Below are 27,898 nucleotides of genomic sequence, written 5' to 3'. Positions count from 1 at the left end.
GCTTCATTATGGTCTGTGGTTGTCTCCACTCCTTTCAAAAGATCTGCCCTCTCTTGGTCTTTAACTGCCGTTGTAAGTTGTTACTTATTTCTCACATTTCTCGACTGTTGTTTTTGCTGCTCTTCTATATCCCTTTCTCTACCCAGTCTCCTTTCAAATAAACAAATAAACCCTTTAAATACTCTTTCCTCATTGCTTCAATTTGCTACATCCATTTGCAGATTTCATATATTTCTAAAACCTGCTCCTTCATAATCTTGGTCGTAAATGGTACGATTGATATTAGGTACTGAAGCACTTCAAAGATTCTACACCTGCCAAAGATCCCCAACACTGCCTTTCAGTTATCTGCTTAATAGCAATTACATATTTTTTATTTTACATACTCTCTAAGACATTATCAGTCTACTTTGGCCTTTTTTCCCCTCTACCTGGTTTTAAGTGTGCTTTATCTCTATTCCACTTACCTCTTTCTTGGTTCATATGCAGGTGAACTTACGTGCTGTTTCTCACTCTCTTTTTTGCTCTTTAAGTATCCTCTTGTCAGGGAGCAGCATGTGCCAGCTGGTCCCTGAGAGAAGAGGAGCCAGGTGCTGAACATAATAAGGTGGACAGGACAAGGGCTCCGTCCCTCCTCGGCAGCATTGTCTCAGAGCTGGCCCTGAGCACAATTAGCCAAACCTCCAGAAGATGGGGTGCTCTTAGCTCCTTTCCAGTGCTCTGTCTTTCAGGTGTTCCATCTGAAATCATTGGTCTTGGCAGCTTCTGATAGTTTCCCCATTTTTCTGCACAGACTGTCCAGTCCTCCGTCAGAGCCTCTTGCTCGCAGTGTCAGTCCCTCTCAGATTAGGACCAGATGCTTTTCTGTTCTTTGAAAAGATGATTAAGTGTTAACTCAGATTTAAATGGTGGGGTTTTAGTTATTTAAATGGTGGGGTTTTCATTATATTTTGCACATGTATTTGCATCTTTTGAGGTATTTATTAATGATCAATTCTGATAATATTACAACTTTCCAAACTTTTACAAGGTTCTTAAAAATGTGTTTCTTTCTGTTTCTTTTAGTATCTCCTGAAGCAATTGGATTCCTGTCTGCGATCGGGGTGTTCATTATTCTCATGGTACTACTTTTCCTATATATTAATAAGAAGATGTGTTTTGAAAATGTTAGTGGTTTCCCAGATCTCGATTCAGGATATACTACAAGAAAGAATTCACAAGATAAACTTTGTAAGTATCTGACATACAGTGCACTAAACTTGATTATAAGAATGCACATTTTTACAAGGATGTAGCAACACATCAAACGTTGGGTTTTCCTGTGACTGCAGTACTCAGAAAGGAGCAAATGTTTGTATCCACAAGCCACAGAAATTCAACAGCTATATAACCAAAGAGTTTGCATGGGGAGATACTTCTCGTGCCCTCTGAGAATACTCTTGACCTTATTTTAAATATTCCATAATTTTGTATAATTAAATCTTTTCGAGTAAATTTGTGGATGGGATTGTTACTCAGCCTGTTAAAATCCTTCACCATACTTTTGGAGAAGGTCTTGCTTTTATTCACCTGGAAAATAATTTTAAAGAGTAATTTTAGTGACATCTTGTATCTGACTAACGCATTATTGAATATCTTTTAATACAACGAGGTCTTTAAGGATCATATGTAATGAAAGAACTTAGACCTTGAAAAAGATATTGAGGGTTGGTAAAACAACCTCTTCCTACTTTTGTGCTGTGAAAATTAAACAGGCTTTGTTATCTGACTTGAGAGAAAGAGACAGGCACCAGAGAACAAAATGTGAAATTGAAGAGTCCTTCTTCCCCTCTACCTCTTTAAAAGATGTAGCTAAATTTTTATTTTCAATTTTCTAGGAAGAAAAAAAAATTTTCCCCCCAAAAATTGTCTGTTCTTAGCTTTCTTTTTTTGCTACAAAGCAAGTCTTGATGTTCTAAAATGTCTTCATGTAAAAGACAACAAATATTTTGGGGTGAAGAAGTCTCCATGTGTTGTGTTACGTTAAAAGCTTATTTTCGCGTGACATGGATGAAAGGATATAATTTAAATGTCTCACAACTTCTTCTTTGCAGGTTAGAATAAAAAACAAATTCCACCTCACACAGTTGTCTTGTTTTTGAAAATAATGAATTTTATTATGGCTAGTTGATGCTGCATTTGATGAAAGACTATGATTTTGCTGGTTGATTGTGGCTTCACTTCAAGATATTTATTTAGCTGTTTTTTTATTATTTTCAATGCATATTGAATGAAAAGATGAAAGCTGCAACTTCCCCTGGTAAATGTATTGATTTTTGAGATAGCAAAGGCAAATAGCTCTGAAATTGAAGCTGGAGAATCAGAGATGATCAGTTTGTGAAACAGAGGACCACTCACTATTAAAAGCTGTTGCTGAATAGGCTGGACAAATGGCATTTTTTAGAAACCTTCACCAAAATCTGAACCTTCCCTCTGTGTCTTCCCTGGTGGACACGCTCAGCAGCGCTGTGGATGACCTGGCCAGTGTTGTTGGCGAGGTCGGCTACTCTGTAGCTGACTCAGTGACAGAGCAAGTAACAAGCATGATCAGTGGCCTGCGGGCAGAAGATGAGAGCTCCAAAACACAGAGTGATAAACCTGTAGAAGGCAGAGAGGAACACACACCGTCATTAAATCATTCTCAGGAAAGTAATATGAAAACAAAGGGAAGTGCTGCAGAACACAAAGAGACTCATAATTCTGATTTGTTAGATTTTGTAAGAAAAGGTACAAGTCAAGTTGGACTATCTGACCATGTCTCAAACAAAAACCAGTGCCAGTTAAGAGGCACAGATAATAATAATCCTGTCAGTGATACAGAAGTACCTCAGGATTTGAAGACTGTAGGAGGACCTTTTAAAAGGGAAGCAGTAGGGGGAAATGAGTGTTTTATAAATGGTAAGGATAGTAACCTGAAAAGTAACAAATTTACTGTGGAGCAATCTATTGAGGAGCAAGAGAATTGTCTATATGCAGTATCAGATAATTCTAAGAATCATGTGCATAAAAAAATCAAACCACGGTCACCTGGAGTTGATTTTAAAGATTCTGGTAAAGTGCACAGTATGAATGTTCCCCAAGATTTAGAAACAAAACTTGTTGAAGTACAGAAGGAGAAATTATCAGGCTCCAGCTTGAAGAAGATGCACAATGACCGTCTTAATTGCCTTAATGAAATCAAAGAAAAGAAATCTGAAGCCTTCTTTGACAGAAAAGGAAAACCCACCTCGAAGGATGAAGGCAATGTGTCAACTACAATTGCGAATAAGGGTAAAAGGGAAAGCTCAAAGAAATTAGAAAGAGAGCTATATAGTAAGAAGACAGCAGGAAAAGGTGAGGAGTCTGTCAGCAAACTGCATTCTTCAGCCTTTCCTGAAACTTATGATATTTCCTACTTTTTTCACCTAATTCGCACATTTAGTAACAGCGTTTCCTGTGAGTGAAAGTAGGCTTGTTTGTCTCAGTGCTTCATTTCCTAATTATGTTGATATTTCTTGGAAGTTAGTTACTTGCCAAAATATTACGTAAAGGAACTGATTAATAAATGCCTTTTCTAAGTTTACTCTTTCTCTATACGGTTTTTCTTGCCTTCTCTGCTTTGTGGTGGTTTTTTGCCTTTCAGTTTCTGCTGAAAACTATGAATTAATTAATTCTGGAAATTAATACTTGTTCTGTGGAAGTGATTTTTATTTTGTTTCTTTTAAAAGCATTGCATAAGATGTACTATGATGATAAAAGAAATAACTTCTTTTGCATTTACATTACAGTAGATCTTCAGAATATTTCTGGGATATGTAAGATAATGATTTCAACACACAATGAGAAATGAGACACTCAAGGAGAAATGGCAATTAAGTGATTTTAAGTATAGAAAGAAGTGAAGGAGGCTTATCTTAAAGTTGTAGTCTTAAAAGAAAACCTGTGTGTTGTTGTTATGGATACTTTGTGTGCCGTCTTCGACATCTAATCTTAGTGTGATAAGGGAATTGCAATAACAGTTTGTGAGTAAGAAGTAAAACCTTGCAATTTTACATACTTTTGCAGGCTGCATAGTAAACTTTTAAAAAGCAACACGTGCTTTTCCAGAGGTGCTGATTCTGTAAAGAAATGAATGATTTCCTAATAGAAACACGTTTTTTTTCTTCAGTTGTGTGTGTTTTCCTTATCTGAAAATTTCAGTTATCTGCTTTGTTGAGTTTTGGTTTGGTTTTGTTTGGTTGTTTTTTTTTAATTGGAATTAGGAGTGTTTTCCATGTTTGTATGATAAACTATGATCTCATCTATTTCTTTCCATAATACTGTATTTGTAAGGTATATTCTCTCAAAAATGGCATTTAGGTCCCATAATAAGCAAATTAATAACTTTCAATAGGTTAATAATTGCTCATGACCCATGTCAGCCACATAAAGGATTTACTAAGAACATAAATTCTCTTTGGCAAGTTTCCAAATAAGGTACAAAATTCAAATGAGAAGTAGCAAGCAAAAGGCATAAAACCCTGAGATTTTTTTTTTTCCCTAATGTACAGGAAGCTATTTTTTCCCAAGAAGCTGAAACCAAGCATTGTAATTAAAAAAAAATATTTGCATGGATAGCTTATGTTTTAACTTCAAGGAGGTTTTTAAGTCCTCTGAAGAGGTCTTGCTTCATGACTTATAATAATGTGTAATGGTATACATTCTTTTATGATGGGAACTGGAAAAAAAATAAAAACTGCTATCACTGAGAACTTCTGAGTGCTTACAAAAGTCAGTGTATTATTAGAGACATAACTTTCAACTCTTCTTTCAAACATGTTGCTACATGTTTTATACTATTCCATTCTTTATGCAGGCTGATTAATGAACCTGATTTCATATTTGTGAATACATTTCTTGTAATGTTAAAGGGTGCACCTAATACTGATGTCTGGCACTGTATTTTAGGCCTGGTACGCTCTGCTTTAATTACAGCTGTGGAAATCTGTAGAAGTTTCCTATGTGGCAGGTTTCAACCTCTGGAGGGCCATATGAGATACAGAATTTTACTCTGTGTTCCAGCAAAAGAGACTCCTTTTTCTGGGCAGCCTCTTGCAGTGAATGTGCTAGCCAGAATATATCCTAGTTGGTGTGATATTTTCAATAAGTGATCAATGAAATTGAACTTGCTTTATAGCCATCCATAAATGGGAAGAACCATATCTGCTAGACTTGAATTAATAGCCTAGAGTTGAAAGATCTAGTTGCTCCTTAGCAGTCTTTTAAGGCACCATTTAACCTATAAATAGTAAATTAAGTTGATGTACACATTGTGTGTAGAGCTGGTAGCCCCACATCCAGGTAAGGTTTTCTGACATTTTCCATTTCAAGACCTTATTATGAGTTTCCTAAATTGTGTGCCAAATTTGAAAGAATTGTGAGGAAATGAGGCATACTTTCTGTCTGAAATCCTATTGTTTGATTTTTTCCCCCTAAGTTATAGTTTAAAATCTTTATCTGTTTCCAAAAATAGATTATGGGAAAAGCATGCTGGCTATTTGTGCAAAAAAATTAAGTAGACTTCACATCAGCTTTACAAAGATGCTGTGGCACCTTTGTGTATTGAAATATGTGCTCAAAATGTGGGAGAGCACTTCTCCCATATCAGAGATGCCCATGTTCTTCTATGAAAAAACACCTAAGTTTGACAAAGTTGGAAATTTCTGGAAAGTTTGCTTTTTGAAAAGACATGGTAAACACTTCTTATACTTTGCTTGTTAAATTCACTGACCATCCCATTTGCACTCATATGCTTCATTGTAGGGATTGAAGAACAGAGCAGGACTTCCTACCCTGCCTTTGATACTTATGGTTACTGAAGGACACTGGGAGTTTGAAGAGAAGAATTCAGAATAAACATATTCTATGTGACAGCAGAAATTTCCTGAGCAAATAGGACATGATGCACATGGTGGATTGGGATTTGAATTAGGATGGGTAACAGCTGTGGAGAGAACTGATAACCTCATGTGAAGGCGGAGAGACTAAGGGTCAAAGACCAAGGTTACATGAGTAGTTGGTTAAGTGCAAGTAAAGAGAATTTGGGGTAGAGGAAGAGAATAGAGGAAGTCATCATAAGAGACCAAAATTGGGTGCTTGGAGCGAGAACTTGGAATATGGGCTGGGAGGCAGGAACTTGGGATGGGATTCTACTTGTATAAATGTAACTTTCCAAAAGATTTCTTACCTAAACTTGCAGCAGAGGTTTTTCTGTATGAGTACCAGGGAGAAAAAGACCTCTATGGGGAGCAGTTCCTAAAAGTAGGAAGGCTGGACCTCTGTAGTACTAAGAGGCAAACACTTGACTGTAAAATAGCCTAGATGGCTGGCATACATTGAGTTAATTTAATTTTAACTGGCTGAATTTTGGGTAAGCTGAATCTGTCCTCTAGCAGGAATACCCAGCCAGAGGAGTGAGACTGACTGGGCATGAAGGCAGACACTAATGGGAGTGGAAATGCAGACCTAGAGCTGAGGGCATAAAAGCAGGGAGGGGAGAAGCAGTTGAGCGTGGCTGGATAGTGTGTTAGACAACATTCCCTCAGATTCAGGAGCTGGAAAACAGCATTATGGGCATCTCAGAGCTCTGCTGGTAATGGAAATCAAGTGGCAAATCATACACCGTAGGCTTGCTCTTGCAGTAGAGGTAATGCTGACTTCTTTTGAGTTTCCATGAACTCTTAATGCCTATTGAAGTCTGAGATCTACAGAACCTCTGCAAGGCATGGTAAATTTGGGCAGAATCCATTTGAACTTTGGAAAAAGGGAGGAGGAAATTTTCCCTTTACAGAAATAAAAATGCAGCTAGTCTTTGATTTGTGGGAGGAAGTCATGCTTGAGATGTAGTTAGAAAATGTTGGCCACAGGAGTGGGCACTACAGAACTGCTGCAAAAGAATTAACTAGGTAGATTTTTTTTCCTGTGTAATTTTTGCTGTTGCCAGATGTCTGCAGTAAAAATCTGCATTAATTTCAGTTATTGAACAAGGAGCTGTTTATTGTAAGTTAAATAAAATTGTGCATGCAAACATCTTTCACTAGCATTTTCTCATTTGTTATTGTGAGTTTAAGCACTACTGGCATAAATATCCTAAAGATGATTTTGTTGTAGGCTTCTTTTTGTAAATCAGTTTCATTTCTGTGCTATGCTACATGCTCACAGCAAAAATCAGCTGGGAATGTAGGATCAGGAGCTGCTTGCTTGATATGTTAGGTATCCAAATGTAGTATTGCAGCAGTGTTGGATTTACTTTACATAAATTATTTTAAGCATTTTCCTACTTAATGAAGGGTTTCAAGAATGTCTATGTGCCGCCTTACGTGTTGATCTGTTTTCTGTTGAAAAGTGTAAGAATGGTTTTTTGGGGCTTAATGATCTTTCAGGTCTTCCAGAAAATGAAAACAGCTCTCAGCAATTACAAAATCATAATGCTTGTAATTACAACAAGATATTTTAAAAATATTACAGAAATTTTAATTGAAATCGCTTAAATATCTTCAATGATAACCTCTTATGGTTATTTTCTTGTATTCTATTTTGAGCTGTAGTCGATTTGCTTTATTTTATTCAAACAGACAATTCTTATATGAGTAAAGACCAGCATGGTTCATCATCTGAGAGTGAAGATGAAGCACTGGGTAAATATCATGAGGCCTTGTCTAGAACCCAGAGTTCCAGGCTGCCAGTGGTGGATGGCAGACAGCAAAAAAACTATATATGGGAAACCAGACAAAAATATAGTCCCCTGTCTGCAGAATATGATGGATACAGTAGTGAAGCCTCAATAGATGAAGGTAAGAGTGATTTAAAAGCCTTCCTTTTATTCCAAATTTCAGAATTGTGTTCTGGATAAGTAAGTCCTAGACAAGAGCAGCTTGACTAGCAAATAGTCAATGTCTGCAAGAAATATCCAGACACCTCTTATATTAGTGCATGCTCAAAAACAAAACAAAACAAAACCCACACAATTGTATACAGTCTTCCAGAAATACTACAAATGATACAATATCTTGTTATATTAAGTTTAATTTAATTTTACCATTATTCATTTCATTTTTGGGGCAATTTAAACTGTTTTGATTTAGGAAGGAGACATGGCAGCTCTTGTTGAATTTGTGGTATTATAAATAAAAAGAAGCCATGTTATTCCTTTATTGATAAGCTATTCTAACAGCAAAGTAAATGGAGTGGGTTATTGGCTACAGTGCATATGGTCATTGCAGTGTGCATTGCTGGAATGTTCTGTATCTTTTCTTCTCATGAAATGACAGAAAGAACTTATTACAAAGGTTAGATTAATGTGTTTTTCCATGGTGCTAAAAGTTGAATTTAAACAATGGATGTTTTCTTACATGCTATATATTTCTTGATTTTAAGTTGGGGTGACAGCTTGATGTAGAGGCTGAGAATTCTGCCGTCAATATTTTGTCAATATGCTTTTTGTATTTGAAAATAGCTGTGTCTATAGCCACGTTCAAGCATGAAAAGTGAGCTTCTGTGGAAGTTAGGTAAAAGTCAGATTTTGATACAGGTGCTGTGTTATAGTAAGGTATTTTTGGTCTCCTTTAGTATGTTAAAACGCAAAAGATTTTTAATGTTTGATGTTTTCTAATAAAAAGTGGATACATGTAATTTAAAAATGCTTCACCTTAAGTGTTCTATGCAGTCCAGACAGGCTTGTAAAAATTTACATTTTCTACAATTCGATATAATTAAATGATATAAAAGTCTGTCTGCTGTTGAAATTTGAAATTAGTACATGGTCACTCTTGATTCCAAGCTAAGACTTGAAGGACATGAAAGCCACAGTTAAAGTAAGTTGCAGAGTAAAAGGATTCTTTTTTGATGATCAGAAAATTCATTTCCTTTGCTGTTAAACTGTAGGGAGGCAGGGAGTCTGAGTTCCAGCAAATAGTGAAGGAGGTGCAGAGGTGAGGTCAGGTGGTAAGAACAGATCTTTGAACACTGTGATGGAGAAGGAATAGGAATAGTAAAAGTATGTTTGGTTTTAATATCTACTAAGATCTCTCAACAGAATTGGTGGGGGGAATATGAAAGATAAGATACTCAGGGTTTTTTATGGCTTGTGTTACTGTTGGGAAAGAATGATGATGTATATTAACAGGAGATGGAAAAATTATTAGGAAATAATACCAGATATAAATTACACAAGAACTCTACAGGAAGATTCCTTTTAGGTATCTAGAATAATGTATTTCTCTCTCTTCAGACTACTGAGGCTAGTTGTTGAAATAGCCATAGTCATGTGACATTCCTCTTTATATTTTGTAATTGTTCAGAATTTTTAATCCAATCGAATTCATCTTCTCAGTGAAAAGTCCTGAGTTCATCTGAGCTTTTTACTTTGGCTCTATAAGATTTAAGCTTCAGAGGCATTGTGCTAGTCTGTACTCATTTTTTAAAAATTTTTGTTACTCTGTTCCTTATCATCGTCTTAAGTCATCAGAGTTTGTAGTCACCAGTTTTTATCCTGGGGAGTGATAGTTTCCAGTCTGGAAATCTATATCAGGATTCCAGTCTAAGACAAAAGAACCTTTTTGGCAAGTCCAAATACTGCATCTAAAAAGTTACAGTGGTTACCCCCTCCTTGTTTTATTTTATTCTTCTATTGCTAATATCTGTCACCAGGTGCTATTCTTTTTCAATGCTCTCTCCATTCAGGAAGCAGGCTGGATATAAACCCCATCCTAAAATTTATTGTAATGAAGGAACATTCAGGGTTTGGAAGCAAAAAAACTTCTTAAACAAAAGCTATCAAAACATTCTAATTTAAAAACTTAAAATTTTTAACCACATACTTCTACTTGCACAAAAACTTTAATAATGTCAGTATTTTGCTTTTGCTACTGCTTATGAGAGTATTCTCTTCCCACATTTTATAAGGAATGGAGAATCAGCAGTGTTATTTTTTTTTGACAGCCTGCAATCATTCTACAGCGTATGTTTGGTAAAATGCTTGCAGATTAGAGTGATGAGTTTGTCTCATTTTATTAATCCAATATTCTCAACAAAATTATGTTCACTACTATTAAAAAAAAGTTTTGGACATGGCAACAGATTAACAACCTAACATTTCTCACTTCTCAGTGACCTGAAGGTGGCACACTGGAATAATTAGTGTTAGTAATTTTAAGTTCTTCCAAAATTACTTCAAAGAATCTTTGCACAATGGTAAAAATGTTTTAGGACAGAGGAAGAGACAGCACATGCCTTATCTGATGATCATTACAGAGGGAAAGCTGCCCAACATAGAACTTCAATGAAAAGAGGTGAAAACCTCATGAGGAAGGCCCACAGTCAGAAATAAATAAGACATTATTACTACCAAGCAGTTCATATTGATGCCTTAAGAGGCCTCCTAGACACAGAAACTAGACAGGAATAAAAGAATAAAATAGGTATTTATTTGAAAAGCCTTCAAAGGTACACCCTGGGAGCCAGAGGCTACTGCCAGAATGGACCCCAAGATGGATGACAGGTCATGAGTTCTTCACACTTTTATAGGTTTGGTTCATTTGTATTGCAGGGTTAATTCTCCAATTAAAGCTTCAGTTTAATGATGTAATTCCCCTCAGCTTACCCTCCCTTAGAGGCTCTTTGGTTCATACTTTTGGGCCTAAGACAGTCTAGATGTCCTTGGAGAGCAGGCCTGGAGAGGCTTTGTCATGTCTACCTAGCATGAGAGAGCAGAAGTTAACAGGCTACAAGAAACCTCAGAGTCACACACTAGACAGTACAGGATTTGAAAAATATAAAAGTTAAAACCTAAGGCATCAATATGTGTTCAGAGAAACACTTCACTTAACAGATGACATTAAGAATCTCAGATTCCAAGGGGGAAGCATCAGCATTCCAGATGTTTCAGTGTGATTTTTAAAAATGGTAAGCTTTACTGTTCCTTAAACTTGGAAAAAAATCTGTGGAAGACTTGATGCCCTGAGAACACGGAAATTATTTGTTAAATACTTGGCTTTTATGGCTATTGAATTATTTTTATAAAATGCATAAAGACAGATGATAGAACTGTTTCTTGCCTCTTCTGTGGAACAAGCAGTGTGTATTTAAGTACATTGTTTAATATGAGAAAAAATTGTCAGTGCATTTGACTTTGTGTGCTTCTGTTTTCTCATATGTGCTTTATCATGTCTATTTCTAAGTGTAACATTTTGGCTGTACTTTCATTGTAAGGCACTGATCACTCCATATGTTGAGCATGTAACACTTGATAGTGTTAAAGTGAAGTGATGAGAGGACAGAATTAATTTTTGTCTCACCACTGATTTCCTCCTGCTCGTTGCTGGTATAGCAGCCCCTGATCATCAAGAGTAAGGCCAAGGGGGGATGGTTTTAAAGAGGTCTGAAAGATCTACTGAAAGTGAGTGGGTTTAGACTAGATATTAGGAAAAAATTCTTTTCTGTGAGGGTAGCAAGGCACTAGAACAGGTTCCCCAGAGAAGCTGTGGATGCCCCATCTCCGGCAGCGTTCCAGGCCAGGTTGGATGGAGCTCTGAGCAACCTGGTCTAGAGGAAGGTGTCCCTCTCCAGGGCGGGGAGGTTGGAATGAGATAGTCTGTAAGATCCCTTCCAACACAAACCATTCCATGATTCCATGACTCTATGAATTCCATCAAAGATAGAGTAATACGAGTAATGGAAATGATATTTAATTTTCAGAAAATTTTGGATTTCTCTGCTGAATTTTCTCTTCAGCAGTTAATCTCTATCACATGTTCTATTTTGCAATAGTGAGCTGTGTGTTTTCAAAGGAGTCAATAAACAGTTTTACTGATAATGGTTTACTCTGAGCTTCCGTCTTCACTTTTAAAATTCGTTTATTTAGATGTGTATGTACTTAACTCTGCACACACAAAATTTAACAAAGACAAAAATATAATCTTGTCTTTATTAACACACCCTGTATGTTTTGCTTGCCTTGCTAAAAACATGTATAATATTAATATGTTTGCATCATTCAGACCATCAAAATGTCTGAACATAGTATTTTAAGGTTTGTTTATTATCAATTCCATAATTAGTTTATTACATCCATTTTCTGGCTGCATGCCTCTAAAAGCATCATATTCTGAAGCCTGAAAAATTGTGTTGTATGTTTTCATATCATTCTTTTCTCCTCTAGATGGCCATATTAATCTTTCTTTTCAGCATATTTCTACAGAACTCGCATGGCATTTTGTATGCTTTTAATACTGAAATGAAGAAAGCTATATGCTCTGCAGGCTTTGTTGGTGTATTTTCATGATGGAATGTTCTAGTAGCACTTTAGGTAATGCTGTGTGATTTAGAGGTTTAAATTTTCATTCACAAATACCTGCTTATGGCCAGTGTCTGACCTACTTCATATATTTGTATTGCACACTTGATACATTTAGATTTCTGTATGTTTTACGTGTGTATATATATATATATGAAAATTAAATTACTACTGTGCTTGAATGCAAGTATTTCTACAGACTGTAAGCCATTGTAAATATATAACTTTTGCAGTGAGCTTCTCATGGACAGGCTTAATTCCAGAGTATCACTAAAGGAAAACCTAACTCAATAGAAAATCAAGTTGATGACAAATGTGATCATTAAAAGTAAAATGGTACAGACGTTTACACCTGAAATTGTACACTCTTGCATAAGAGACCAAAAGTTTTCTATCAAAGAAAAGAGAAACCTGTATAGCTACAGGATGTGTGGCTCAATCTCTGTGCTTAGGCCCAGAGTTTCGGGGCCAGCTCAGAGTTTGAAATCTTAATTTTGCCAAGAATATTATTTTTGTACTTTCTAATATTATCCAGTAAAGTATGGATACTTACTGAAGTGACCTCTTTTCCCTGTTTTCCTGACAAAACTTCCTTTTAGGTTTTTATAGTGTGTATCCTACTTCTTATATTATTTCCTACCATTTCAATATGTTGATATATAGTATTGACTTTATATGCTCCAACTATTTGTAGTATTTTGGAAGAGGGGATTAATATAGACTGTAATATTACACATCTATTTCAGAAAATAAAGAATAAAAAATAAGGGGAAAAAAAAGGCAAGCAAAAATAGCGCCATAAGATATTTCTGCTAACAAAGAGTTTATGAATTGAAATAGGGATCTAAATAAGGAAGTGTAAAAATGTTATGTTTAAAATTGAAATTAAAATTAAAATTTTATTTCATAATTGGAAATATTTTCTTTGTATTTCATAATTGGAAATAATTTTTAGTATCTGTATTGGGATCTTAAATGGACCATGCTTTCTTAATAATTTGAATTTCAAAAACCCACACAATATTATATTGAATTGGCCTCTTTGTCTCCTTTAGTGGCTGCTTCCTCAACTTTGAAAAGTCAAGCATTATACAGGCAAGTTGTTGTGTTTTTACTATCTCCATAAGCTCCACAGGCAATGTATTTTCTTTAAGGAAGCAGTCCCCTAAATTCCTAAAAATTGAAGTTTTTAAACTTAAAAATGTTGGAGTAAATATATTAAAATTACAGTTTTCCAGGCAGATGTCAAAAACTGTGGATGGTTTTTTGCTTCTGAAATCAAGATCCTCTGAATACCCTGAGATGAGAAAGGTAGAAGAGGGGAAGAAAACAGTTTGGGATTTTTCATAGTTAATTTGTGATATGCTTAAAGCATGTCTTGCCCAAATTACTTCTTTAACAGCTGTGCTAAATTCCTGACTGGGAGCAAGCAAGGGGGATTGATCCCATTTTGAGGCAGTGTAAGTTGCATCATGAAGGGAAAAGGAGTAAGCTCACTTGCTTATTTAGCATACTTAGATGTACTTTATTTAGCTATAGTTTGCCAGTTCACTACAACCACAGGTTCCATCTCCAGCCTGTTTTAAAATCTTTTTCTAACTTCTCAGTTGGTAAAGCCCCCTGGCTGAAGACATGTTATTTCTGAGATTGGCCCAAGTGCCTTACATTTCACAAGGTTTTTTTGAAACATATGGAAGCACTAAAAGACTGCAGCGAGAAAACATAAGTTCTCTTAAATGAGAATCTGCTGCTCTAGCAGGCATATGCTACTGGATTTTATCCATCTTTTCCATATTGTGAAGGTAGAATATGGTTATTTTTGTAGTTTATCTTCTCCACTTCTATTCTTCTCTAGGCTTTCGGCACTTTATGTTGATGTGTCTGTGGACATATGTTTGCCTTGTTCCTCAGTGTCAATCTTTGCACGTGAAGGCGACTGTTCTTCTGGAATCTCTTGGATCTAATTCTTTATGCAGCTTTTTGCCTTTTCTTTCTCTCTTGTTAGTTTTCATGTCTCAGGAAAAGTCTCCTCACTGAATTACTTAACATGTATATATAGAGATTTCCTCTCAGTATCTTTCCAACGTAAACACTAAAAGCTCTTTCACAAGCATCTCAGAACTGGTGTAGAGGTGAATCTCCCCAGTCTGTTTAAGCAACCTGACGAGTTTTCATTGGTAAATACATTCTGTGAAGCAGGATCCTACTTCTTCAGACTTACCAAGCTGAGGTGAAAGCCATTGGACAGGCTGAGAGAGGAAGAACGGAGCACTCAGTGAATTCCATGATAACCATATGTTTTGCAGTTTAGTTTCTATATTATTCCTTGCATGTAAGTAGATCTATTTTCAAGCCAAGTGTGAATGAAAACTTACTGGTTTGGAATTACAGAGTGAGGGCCTCTGTATGGCTGTATTGTGTTCAGCAAAATAAGGCTACAAAATTCTCTCAAAATTGGTCTCTCTGTACATTTCAGATGCTAAGCATTACAGGCAAAAACAATGTCTGACATGGAAAAGAACTGTGTACTGGTATTCACACTGGAGGACTGAAAGCTCAGTTGAATACTCAATCATAACTAGTTATTTTTCTTCTTTTTCCTCTAATGTGTCTTAAAGAAATGAATAAATTCAATGAAAAGAGTATTTAGGAAGAAGGTGGCCACCTACTTTCTCCTGATGTGTCTTTATCAGATTACCTGTGAGATTCCTCTGGTATAACGCCTATTGGAAGTAAATACTCTTTTTGTCCTGCAACTTTGGATAGGCTTAGGACTTCAAATAGTACATTCAAGGTACTTTGAAAGGGTCTTCACTGAAGTGATTTAAGACAAGTCTTAAGACACCTTCAGAGCAGTGTTCCTAAATGCTTCGGAGTGTATTTTGAAGGCTGAGTCATGTTGCAGCTGTGAATACTCCAATTCTCATACTCGTGTATCTTATCTGATAGTACTTGTGTACCATCAGTTGATGTTATTGATGTACTTTTTGGAGGTTTTGGGAGATTTTTTAGTTACAATATTTCTTTAATTGATCCATCTTCCTTATTCTTATTTTTCTATTATGTGGGCATCTATCCCTGACATTTTTTATTCTAGGAGTAATTAAAAATCTTCCTGTAGTACGGGAGAGAGCATTGATGCAATAGTAATGATACAAAGTTCTGATTCCTCATCATGTGTGACTGCCTCCTCTGGTTAATTGAAATGAGTCTTCATTGGCTCCAAGCCCTTAAAAATCGGAGAATGACAGTGTCTTGTGATTTTGAAGCTTCTGGGGAGTGTGGCTGTTGAATCCATTGCTATATCAAGGGAATATTTAAGGATAGTTTAGTAAAAAAGATACTTTTGTAATTCAAGGACCTACAGAATAGTGTCCAGAACTAACTTGATTTGCCATGCTTTCTACTTAGTGTCTGTGATGCTGTAGGTTTGGGTTTTCTTGTGATTTTTCTTTAGTGAGGGTTTTGCTTGGGGTTTAGTGGGATTTTTTTGAGTTCCAAAGTAGCTTCCTAGTGCATTATGACAGACTTCTATTGTTCTTCTGTAATAGTGGAAGACAGTTCTGTTAAGTGCTTGAAATTATGATGTATGTTTCCACAAAATATACTCAGCTGAGCATTGCAGAGACGAAGGTGATTTAAAGATTAACTCTTGCTTTTTTATCCAGTTTTGCAGAATTCATATCTTTTTTTCCTTCCCAAGAAAGTGTAGCCCTTTGTCTTGTGAGAAGCTCCTGATAGAAAGGAACTTTTCATGTAAGTAATTGGGCTATGATCATGTTGAGGTTAGCTTCTTTACATGTATGAATAGCAAACATATATAGCAGTGCATAATGTTTACTAATTCTTGAGTCCTGGAATAGGCTGAATTTACAGATGGGGGTAGAAAGTACATGTGCAATTCAATATGACTCATGTAATTTTCTTAAGGAATATTGTGGAGGGGCCAAGACATAAACAGGGAATTTAAATGCAAAGGAGATCCATGTGTGAGTTGAAGCACAGTTTGGAAGCGAATGGATTTGCATTGAGGACTTGTGAGTTTAAAAGCCAGATAGATGATATCAAAGTTGTGCACAGACTTTTCAACCAAAGGAAACACATGAAAGTGCTTGATGGAATGAATTTGGGTAATTCTGAAATCATGGGTTTACCCTGTGATGAGCAGCAGAGATGCTGGGAAAAAAAAGTGCTGTTAAAGTATGCCTACCATCTACTGCTGAGAGAATAAATGTAGTAACAAAACTTGGAGTTAGGGATGATGACAGGATTTTCCACAGAAAAATTCTTTTTCCGGCTAGACCAACTCCAAAAAGGAGGAAAAACTGTCTTCCAGTGGGAAAGGGCTTTTTTTCCTGATCTGCACAAGTGAGCAAAGTAATCTCTCAAATTAGGTTTCTCCTGCCAGTATTTTGAAGTCTTTGAAGAAATACCCTTTCCATTGATGTGAAGACTTTGAAGAAAGTCACCCTTAGCAGTGTGATATCTCTGAAGCGATGTAAATCATACATTAATGATAACAGGAAAGTTTTCATTTTATTGTAAACTAACTCTTTTCATAGCTCTCTCATCTATTTGAATCTGGAATTTACGAGAAGATCATTAACTTGGAAAAGTTCACAGACATATTTGTGACTGAAATAGTTCGTATTTAAAATAGATGCTCTACATTCACAAAATGTAGAACTGTTTTGTGATATAAACACAAGAGATAGTACTACATCAGCAGAAAAGATCATTTCCTTGATATAGCAACTGCTTTTGCTGATTCTGAGAGTTCATGGCTCTATCATGGAAGGAGCGACTAAGAAACAGGATTGAACAGTAGACTGGAATTCTCTGTGTAGACATTTTTAGGTACATTGGAGAAAAGAATTTTACCTAGTACTCTGCTTACCTCCTGAGAGTAGTCATGCTACTTGATTCATGCAGTGGAGCAGTTTAGGTAAATATGAGGACTAAAAACTGGAACAGCTTTCAGAGAATGGAACCATAGAATGTTTTGGGTTGGAAGGGACCTTAAAGATCATCTGGTTCCAAACCCTCACCACGGGCAAGGATTCCACCCACTAGATCAGGTTGCCTTAGGCCCCATCCAATCTGATCTTGAACTTTACTTAAGAACATTACAAAAGAATGGCTTATCAGTTCTTCCTCCGTAACAGCTGTAGATAAATGGAGCATTCTTCTTACATTTAAAGGTTAAAATCAAAAGATTTTTAACTCTAGTCTGAGACTAAAGTTTGCCTCCCAGTTGTGCCTTTTCCCTGTAGGTCAAGGACAGGTTACCATTAGGACTGTTATTATTTTATTATGGAAATTTGGATTCTGGTCTTTTGAGAGAAGCTAGCAGACGTGCTTAACTGGGTATAAGATTTTCTGTGTGGTCACCTATGCCCAATTCAATTAAAGCTTCATCTTTATAAAGAGGAAATCCTGCTGCATTCACCTTCTCACCACTTAATAGTTCAGCAGCATGTGTTTTATTGTATATATCTGTACAATTTCTTGAAAAAAAAAAATACAAATGACCCAGCTCTCTGTTTTGACCTTTGGTTTCAGTCTTGTTGAACCATTCTAAATTTTGTCCTTAAAAGTATTTTGTGAAAGATTTTCAATTATGATGATTCCCTAATTGTTTTAATTTTTAAGGAAGTTTTATTACATTCCTTTGCAAATATATCAATTTGTCAGATAAAGGTTAAAAATTAGATACATTTTATTCATGTTAAAGTCACACCCAGCTTATTTAAAGGCAGCTTTGACTTAGAGTTGCAAGCCTGAGGATATTGATTTGAATTATGCATGACTGTCTGGTATGCAGTTCCATTAGCCTGCTGGATGGATAATGTAAACATGTTCAGAATTTTAAGTATCCTATATGAGCGGCAGGTTAAAAATAGAGCTGATAAGAGCATGTGTATCTGAAAAATCCAAATCTTGAAGAATGAAACTACAAAAGGTTCATGTCTTCAAGAGGCTGACTTCAGGTGTGATTTTCTTTCCTTTGAAGCTGCTCAGCCCGAACAAATACAGCTGATGTGTGACTTGAACAGATGACACGAGTGGTGTTGGCTGCTGCAAAGCATTGACATCTGTACCACAAAACACACTCGGAACCAAAGGGCCAGGACCAGCTCTGTGACTTTTGGCAAAAAAAGTGGGGTTGTATCTGTTCTGGTTTAAATTGGTCAAGGCTTAGACTAGGGATCAGGCTAATTTCTTCATATCTTCCTTGAAGATACGATTTGGGATGTTATTTGATTTTTCTCAAACTTTCTGTGGCTTTCTGTTCAAGGTTATATCTGATCAGTTGTTTGGTTATCCCTGTGTTTTAGCAGTCAGTAGTTTGGTAGTATAAATAATGACTTCTGAAACATTGTTTTTAAATCCTCAGCTCTGTGCTAGTAAGATTTAAAAACAGATAGTATCTTTTTAGAATTTTGTCCAAGTTCCTGTGAAATTTAATAGAAAAAAACCCTTACTACTATGGAATGAAAAGTACAATGTCATCTATGTTACATTTTTTATTATATCTATATTATATATTATAAGAGTTATTATATTTCCAAGTGTTTCTGTTGCATCGGTAGCATTTGTGGCAATTTGATGAGTTGAATGAAAATCAGAAAAATACTATTGCAGCTATTTTCAACATCTGATGGATCCAAACCAGAATTTTGCATTAATGTCTAACTTTGCATTAATTTGTACCCACCTTCTCAAAATTATTTTGCTTGGAATCCTTAGTATTTGGCTTTGTTAAATGCTTTACATAATGCCAGAATGGAACTATTTTTAGATTATAAGAATGAGAGAGAATAATGATGTCTTTTCCCTGGACTTTACAATGTTTGTTTACTTACATCTTACTATTAGCAATAATCCCATGAAAATCTGCAAGTAAATGTATGACTTAAAAGCTGTTCTTGATGATGAAGTTGATTATACTGCTCGGATATATTTTTTTCTTTTCCCCTCAACTCTTGGTTCACAAATTGTATATCCACACAAAATTTGGCCAGCAGATCATTTTTGGGTAGTACTGGTAAAATTTGAAAAGGTGCTTTGAGTTGATGGTCATTTTCCCTCAACTGAGGAACAGTTAATCTGTTAAGAGACGAGCATCTAATGCTCTCCTTCAGAGAAACTCATCACCCTGCTATTTGATAGTAGCTGTTATCTTGACTGTTTTCAGAGTGAAATTCCTTTTAGTGGCAATGAGAACCATTGCTCTCAATCATCTGCTTGTCCTGGTGCCATTTCTTTCCTATGAAGAGAAGGCACTTTAGAAGAAAATCTTTTGAAATAGCAACAGTAGCTGTCATTAGTGTTAAAGGCAATCTGTTGGCCACAGAGGTCTAGGGAGCTACAGTGGCAATTTCCAGAGAACTTCAATATTTTGAAAAGGAAGAACTTTAGAGGGATGATAACAATGGTAGTTATTTCTTTAAAAAAGGACTACTTTGTGCTTTGATTCTCCTCAGAGAGGACTGGGGGAATCTCTTGTGTGTTTTTCTGCACAGTGAAGATAATCCAGGAGAACATGATACAGAGGAGAAATAATAGCATGTGTAACAGTGAATGTAATGGCCTGAGTACAGAGCCATTCTGTAAATATCTCTGCTGTTCCAGATGATCCTTTTTTTTGTAGCTGGTTCTGACATAAAACTTCAGAACTGTAGTATTTTGGTAGCACAGATAAGTTAGCATAAATGCCACAATGTAGCAGTCAATTTTGAGTTCCTTTTCCTTGTTCTCTAGCTTTCAATTACTTTAAAAGAAATTTTCAGAGGACAAAAAAAGAAGTGAGATTTAATTCTAGTTGAAAGTTCACAGTAAAAACATTATGTGGATTTTTTTTGTCCCCAAGAGGAAGTTTGAGAGAGTTAGAAGTTAAATTTAAAGGTTAGAAGAAATCCGGGTAAATATAAGTCTAGCCTACATTGAAACTGTTAGAAAAATGAAAATATTTAATATTTCTTTATTTCATATGTATTTGTGGAAAACTTGCAGAATGATACTGTTATTTCGTAACACAAGCAAGGGTAAGAGTCTGGGATTCATGCATCAGTGTCTCTGGCTCAGATATTATACTTCAAAATCTCTGTATTTTAAAGCAGGGTTGAGCCTGTGGATATGAAGAAGTCAAGTATGTTTTTTTGTTGAGTGTTTTGTTGAAATACTTAGAGAAGTTTAGATAAATGAGGAAAAGAGGCAAGAGCAGCATTTGTCTACTCATTCTTCACTGTCTTTCTTGCTCTTAGTTGCTATCACGAGACTCATGTATGCAGTTGATGTCTTTCCAATGATTTGATGCATTGAAAGTTGGGAGACAGTTCTGAGTCTCTAACAAGTTCATACTACAATAATTTATTTTTCCTTCTGGTATTCCCCTTTACTTTTCACACATAAATTCAGATTATGCTATCAGCACTTGGTTTTTGAATACTGTGTAAATTTTGCTGTCTCAGTGAGAGTTTTTTGTTTTTAAGAAGAGGTCAGAATACAAAAACATAATGGGAAAAATCAGTTTAACTGCCCTCTTCTACGCTGAATTAGTACAAATTATTGCCAGCTTGTTGGAAAGCAATCTGCATTTGAAAATGTCCATAAGAAATTGGTATAAAGAGAGAGTTTAGGGGAGTTCTATTTACTCTAGTTTATGCATAATCTCAGAGTTGCATGCAATGTTTCTGCAACTCCTTTCAGAAATGCTCGTCGAGATTTGCCGTGTTTTACATCTTCTGTGGATATATTGATGTAGAAACACTTAAACTCTATTGACTCACAATAAACAGCAAACTCAGAATGATTCTGTGTACTCCCATTTCCATTTTAACACTGTTTCAGTGTTGATCAGATTTAATTAATTTATGTCTGTACCTTTTTTTGTTTTCCTTGAGCAAAAGTACTGGATTTCAGATAGAAAAGAACCCGCTTTTTTATTTCATTACAAATGGTAGTATATGGCATACTTTAATTTATTTTTTTTGAAGGGGGGAGAGGAAGACAAACTCTTGAAGGGGTTGGATATTCATCCTGTATAGATAGCTCAGATTCCTACTGTGCCAGTTTTCTGGTGTTCGATAAGGCACACAAAGCAGTTGTGGGAGAATGCATATCACTTGTATCCATGGTAACTCGAAAGATACTTTGGAACTCAAAAGGATGGAATAAGCCAGAGTAATAGGTCTCATTATAAGGGCAAAATACATAAAAGGTTCAGGCATATGCTTTTAATTAGTTGCCAAAAATAGCTGGAATCAGGGATGATGCAATGAAACAATAATTCTTGGTGTTAGAAATGAGCAACACTTGAAATCTAAAGATGTGCTCAGATGAAAGGCTTTTATCTTACCATCTTATGGGTCCTCAGTCCATGAATACTAATAGGTTTGCAATGGTTTCTTAATCATGCTTAGGACATGAGAGTGCACACTGATAAAAGCTCCTGCAAGTCTCATATGACTGTAAGTTTCTGAAGTTCCATAGTGATGTTAATTCTCATGGCTGTGATGCAGCTTCTTATGAATAGCATGTGCAAAGCATTCTCTCCTGTCTCACAAGGGCACTGCTGGAAAATAAATGTAATGTGTGCTTCTATGTAGGGATAACAAACAAATCGTTGAAAATGCAGATTAATTTGAGGTTAAAGATCCAGTATTTTTCAGAATAAGTCACTTTAATTAATTTTAAATAGGAAGGTAAGCAATGGGGAAAAGTGTGAAAACTTGATTGGATGGACTAGAATTGAATACCAGAGAACAAAAATAGAGCAATGTTTGAAGGACAAGATATAGGATATTTGAATAACCATTTTAATACAAATATTTTAATACAGTGAATAATTTTAAAGTTTTCTATTTGAACATCAGTGTTTGTAAGGAATCCATCTTGTATTGCAGTGCAATTCTCCACATTATTTCCTCTGTTGCTATAGAAACTAATTCTAGTGCAGCTGTGATCGCTTATCAAAATTCTAATGTTTCAATAACCATTTCTTATTTTGAGTTATTTAAATAGCCTTGTCTTACTTTGAATCAAACTGCACATTTCATCACTGCTGAATTGTTGACTGGTCAAAATGTTAATGTGAAGTGATGGCAAATGCTGTAGGGTTGTGGTTGGGTTTTTTTTTTTCTTTTTTCTATCTAAGCTATCATACTTATTGTTAAAGTTTGAATAACAGGCAAATTAAGGCTCTTTTCATTTGTTAAATTTTAAAGGTCAATATTTGCTGTCTAACATCGGCATTTTGTAATGCACATTACTTCTTCACTGTAATCTTAATTATATTTAATATTTCATAAACCTTAAATGGTTCCTGTTACTGGTACATGGCCATGGGGGTGTGTGTGTATGTATATATGTGTGTTTACATATATATCTGTGTGTGTGTAAACTATTTTTAGGATGCCTTTAACCTAAAAATATATGTCTTGACATGTTCATTTTGTTGAAATAAAAATTTCAATGACGCTACAGTAGGCTGTCACCAGTTAGCAAAGTATTCTGGATCTCTTTTGCTCTTGTATTATAGGTTTCTTTGGGATTGGGTTCAGGGTTGTTTTTTTAGTGATGGTAGTGGTGGGGTTTTGGGGGTTTTTTTGTGTTTTTTTGGCTGGTTGGTGGTTTAGTTTGTTTGTTTCTAACAATGGAAGTGCTATGCTGGTAGGTGATATGTATTTAATGCAGGATGCAGCAACGTTCTGATTGTGAACTGTGTTAAACATCATTCTGCTGAATATGTTTTCAACTGTATTGCTAAGATCTAAAAACTTCACTCACCCTGAATTACTAGGAAGGGTGTGATGGTTATTGGCCTGAAGACATGTGTTTTACCCTTTCTGCTGCTGTAGCACAGCTACCGAAATGTTCCTGTAGTACTTTCAGGATAATCGCTGACTTTCTAATGAGTGTACACTAATTTCATGTAGAGTGAAATAAATAATTTTCAATTTTGAAATTATCATACAAACATTTTGCAGCTGTAGCTGTCAGACTTTGATTACTAATTAACTGCTGTGCACCACCTTTAAGTCTCTTATTCGGCAAGCAGCATCAAACAGTAATTTCAAATTAGGTATATAAATTTTTACTAGTATAAGAAAGGTCTATGAGAAAAAAATTTTGATGGATAGGCATATTTTCACTCTGTCCCAATGGCTAGTAGGTTTATTATTGTGAGTGTAAGACCATGACAACACAATTTTCCAGATAGTGTTTTGGGAAGTTCACTGTGTTGAGAATGACTGATCCCTGATTGTTCAGTGCTGTTGTTTGTTTGGGTGGATGACATGGAGGACCAGTTCCTCTCCTGCTCTTTACTGTGGGCTGAAGCATCAGGCTGTAGGTCTTAGGAGCCCTTTTGCAGCTTGGCCACAGGTTTCTCATCCTCATAAGCTCTTGCTTAGCTCTTATGGCTGGCGCTGTGGCTGAATGAAAATATCTTTACCAGCCAGACTCATACTCATTTAGTCTTGTCAAAATGCAGAAAATTACCTATTTTGTGAATTGTATGACAACTATGGAAACATAGCAACACCTACATCATACATTACTTGTAAGCCTAGTAAAGCAGCTCATCTGTGACAGTGGGAGGTCTCAGAAGCTCCTCAAAGAAGTGCAAGAAATTTACTTTTGAATAATTGTGTTTCTTTATGCCTGGAGAAACTTGTTTGAGGCCTTGCTGGAGTGAGCAGAACAGACTGACATGCTCCCTGCTGCTTAATCTGTGCCTTTTCTGTGAATTCTTAGCCCTCTTACTGGGTGTGTGAAGGAAAGATACCTTGGTTTCGAAGCATATCCATTTCCGGTGATTTCACAGTGTCTATTTTGCCTTTCTTTTTCTGGAGAGTTGGCTCTGTAAATGATACCAGAACCATTCCTAAGCGTACTTTCTACAGACACTAATATCTAAAAGGTTTTAAAGGAGTTCTTGACCATACATAGACAATTGTCTTCTGTTACTGACCTGTTAGGTGATCCTGCAAACTGAGATCATAGTAGATTTTTTTCTGGGTTCTTACCTGCTTTTTATTTGGTAAAGTTATGAGAGCTGTTTCAAAATAAAGCAAAACAAATCTGATTTTTCTAGAATGCTTTTTACAGAAATACTTTAATTACTGCAGGAAAGACAGTCCATTTCATTTGAGCAAGTCACGGAGCCAGTGTGTCAAGTAGAGAAGGAGAGAAAGTGCGTGAATAGATAAGAGAAATCAAGGTCCTTTGGAATTCTAGGATCTGAATAAATAATTACCACTGTCTTCCCACCTAAAGGAAAAATAACAATCTAAAATATAAATGTAAAAATAAATGCTTATTGTGGGAAGTGTCTTGCCTCTCCTGGAATGTAACTAGCTGTATTCTCTAGGTTGTGCAGATTTTCACCTACAAATATGGATATTCCCACCCATCAGACATCACTGATTTCTCTTTTATCTCTTTGCTCTGTTGACATTGCTTTTTTCTCAGATCTGAACTACTTTTTTGCATGTCATATTTTTTTTTTATTTTCCCGTTCCTCCACCTTTCTTCCTCTGTAATTTTTGCTTTATTTTACCTGTTTGTATTTTTTCATTCCTGCTTGCATCTTGTCTGTTCTTTCTCTCTTTGCCCTTTTTCTCATTTTCTGTACAGATCTACTAAACTTCTCTCCCTTTATTTCTTTTCTTTGTTCATTTGACAACAAACCTCTTTTTTTTTCTGAATCATTGCACTACTTTCTCCTTTTGCCTTTTTTCCTTATTCCCTGTACTTTTTTTCCTACCTGCATATTTTATTTTTTATTTTCTGTTCCTTCTCTTCCACTGCAAAGCTGACGGTATTGGAAAATTCTGTGGGGGCATATATATGGGAGTTTTTCATGTTGGTGGTGGTATTAATTTAAAGTGAATTTTAGATTAATAATAATGTAAAAGCTTGAAGTCTAAATAAATAAAAATTTAAAAACAAGCAAAACCAAACCCCCCAAAAACCAACAGAAGAGATGGCTAGAGTACTAGTCGTAAAATACTTGGTTTCTGTTTTTCTGTTCCACACTTCTCTGAAAGCTTTCTGTGATGAGGAGCACTTCTGAGGTAGATTCACAGCAATCTTTATTATCTCTTTTTTACCCTGTACTTCAGTTCTCTGTCTGTAAAATGCCAAATGTTAACTTCTACTATTATAATACTACTATTATCCACCATAATATATATTTCGCTTATATATATATTAACAGCTGTGAGATAGCCAAATTATGATCATATAGCTAGCTGAAGTAGATGGGCAGAAAATTTAACTTATGCCCTACTGAAATGTTTCATGCATAATTCTTGTAGTGCTGCTTTGTTAGTGGCTCACTCCAACAGAGCATCCTTTGCACTCAAAATTGCTGGGAAAATGAGGCAAAGGAATCAAGCTTTATGTTCCTATTCTGGAAGCAGTTCTTGATGAGAGTATCTTTCATGGTTTATTTTCACCGGTTAGGGTTAAGTAATAAATAGAAAGCTAAAATGGTTGGGAACTTGACACTTTTCTTTTTTTTTTTAATTGCAAAACACAGCTACCAGGGTAAAGGTGTTTTTAAGAAACCATGAAATTACTGCATTTTAAGTTGCAGAAGGAATTCTCAATAAGGGAAGTATTTTTATTTTATTTAAAATAAAAGTATGGAGAAAAGAATGATGGAATTCTGATAGTTAAGTACTGTAAGTACTGTATATACTGCTGAATGGGTCTTGTTTATATCAGTAAATTAATTAAGATCTTAAAAGGGGTGTTTTGTATAGCTTAGAAAACTCTGGGTTTTTTTATTTTTGTCAAATGTAAAACCGAATGTGCCTGAAATGACCTGCAAAAACATTAAAATGCTCAAGAAAATGATCCACACAACACATCAATCTTGCTTTCTAATCATGCTTTGTTTCCTCATTTGAGACTGAACAGACTGAGAACAGGAGCATTACAGGGATATTAGCTGTGTGTTACCATACTTCACCGGGAATTGATTCTAGACCTCTATGGGATCTTTTTCACCTTTTCAGCACTTTGTTGCTGCTCAACTCCTGTGCTTAATACCACAGCTGTAGTAGAATTAAACTGGACTGGAATTTGAGCTTTAATTTAAGGTGGTAACTGTACTCAAAAGAAGTATAACCATGACAGGAAAATATTTCCTAAGCCCACATCCTGCTGCTGCTGTCTAGAGGTACAAGGGGGATGCTACTGTGCACACATTGGTGAAAAATGGGGGCGCCCCCGGGCCCCCGCCCCCCCCCCCCCCCCCGGGGAGTTTTCAAAGCTTTTAGCTGTTAAGCTCTGAATTTCCCTTAAGCATCCATAAACGCTGGTGAGAGAGCCGAATTTGGGAGAATTTTCGCAGAGATGATAAAAGGCATTTCCTTGTCACCAAGATACTCCTAAGATTTCAAAGCTTGTTGTCAATCACTCTCAGCAGGCAGGACTTCTAGCATATTTTAAAAGAGGGAAGGATAAGTAAAAGGAAGATCCTGTGAATGCATTTAACTTGTTACCTTTTTGGAAGTGATATTTTTCTAACAATTTTGGTAACTTGGAAAAAACAAACAGTGAGCAGAGGTGCATAGGGATACCTGTTTATTTATGAAGTTAGCCAACATAGTGATCTGAAAAGTAGTGTAAAGAAAGTTGGCTGCTTACAAAAACAGTAAAAGTGTAGCCAGCATCTAAATGGAACAGAAAATATAATTTTCTACCTGAATGGACATACTTAGAACATATGCTTTACCTAAGGAAGTATAATTATGGAAGGGAAAACAAACAATTTCACTTCTTAAAGATCACAGCTTTCAAAAAGCTTTAGAGCTAGACAGAGTCTCAGAAAATAAGAGGTTTTAAATGTAAAAAAAAAAGTGTTCTGGAGCTTGATGCATTGATATTCACATCAATAAAAAATTAAAATATTGAACCATTAGGTTTAAGCATTATTTAGAGGTATTTTGGACTACTGAAAAGCAGAAATACAGAACCAGGTAGCAGAACTCCTTCTTATTCAAATTAATATCAATGCTGTATAAGGAACCAGAGAATGATACTTAAATTGAAAACAAATTAATTCAATAGATGGTAATGTATAATTTTCATTGAAAGACGACCAAAATATTTGGGAAGGAAACAAAAGAATGTCTTTGACAGCTAGTTCACGATAATGCTTTTAATAATGTATTTGTAGTTAAAATGTTATAAATGGGGCTAATTTTGGAAAGTGATTTTTTTTCACCAGTGCTGGGCTTTTCTGTATTGCTCTGTAAAACAGACCGTAAATTCTTACAAATAAGAAGTGCTCTAGTAAGTGCAGAGAGCAAAGAGCAAATTTATTTTTTAGGGAAAAACACACGCGCTGTAGTTCTACAGGCTCAAGATGTAAACAGATTCAGTAAAAAAAAAAATACTACGTGTGTTTCAGTTACTTCAGTTGGTCTTAGACCTTTTCCTGTGGAAGAAAAGTGAAGTTTTAAGGACTGGACATAAAACTAATTCTATCATTTTGAATTACTATTATTTAAAACCAAAAGAGAACCTTTT

At 35.7% G+C, this 27,898-nt stretch overlaps 1 protein-coding gene across 7 annotated transcripts in view; it reads left to right on the top strand.

Annotated features, from left to right (window-relative positions):
* The window catches only part of SYT14 (synaptotagmin 14), an 88,757-nt gene that overhangs the window by 25,606 nt on the left and 35,253 nt on the right, over positions 1 to 27,898 (top strand). For 3 of the 7 annotated variants that reach the window (XR_006020215.1, XM_042051481.1, XM_042051480.1), the window contains exons 1-3: positions 1,153 to 1,230; positions 2,094 to 3,372; positions 7,632 to 7,850. Coding sequence is in view for 6 of the 7 variants with exons in the window: in XM_042051481.1 (XP_041907415.1) it covers positions 2,430 to 3,372; positions 7,632 to 7,850 (1,162 nt within the window). In the remaining variant the exon portion in view is untranslated. Of the gene's footprint in view, positions 1 to 1,065; positions 1,231 to 2,093; positions 3,373 to 7,631; positions 7,851 to 27,898 lie in introns of those variants that run through there. The other 4 variants (XM_042051484.1, XM_042051483.1, XM_042051482.1 and 1 more) reach the window with 3 other exon arrangements.

Source organism: Corvus kubaryi, unplaced genomic scaffold (assembly GCF_017639235.1).
Source record: "Corvus kubaryi isolate FWS band 111438036 unplaced genomic scaffold, C.kubaryi_AGA036_p1.0 76, whole genome shotgun sequence".
NCBI classification, from domain to species: Eukaryota; Metazoa; Chordata; class Aves; order Passeriformes; family Corvidae; genus Corvus; species Corvus kubaryi.
This window is presented reverse-complemented; position numbering and strand designations above follow the sequence as displayed.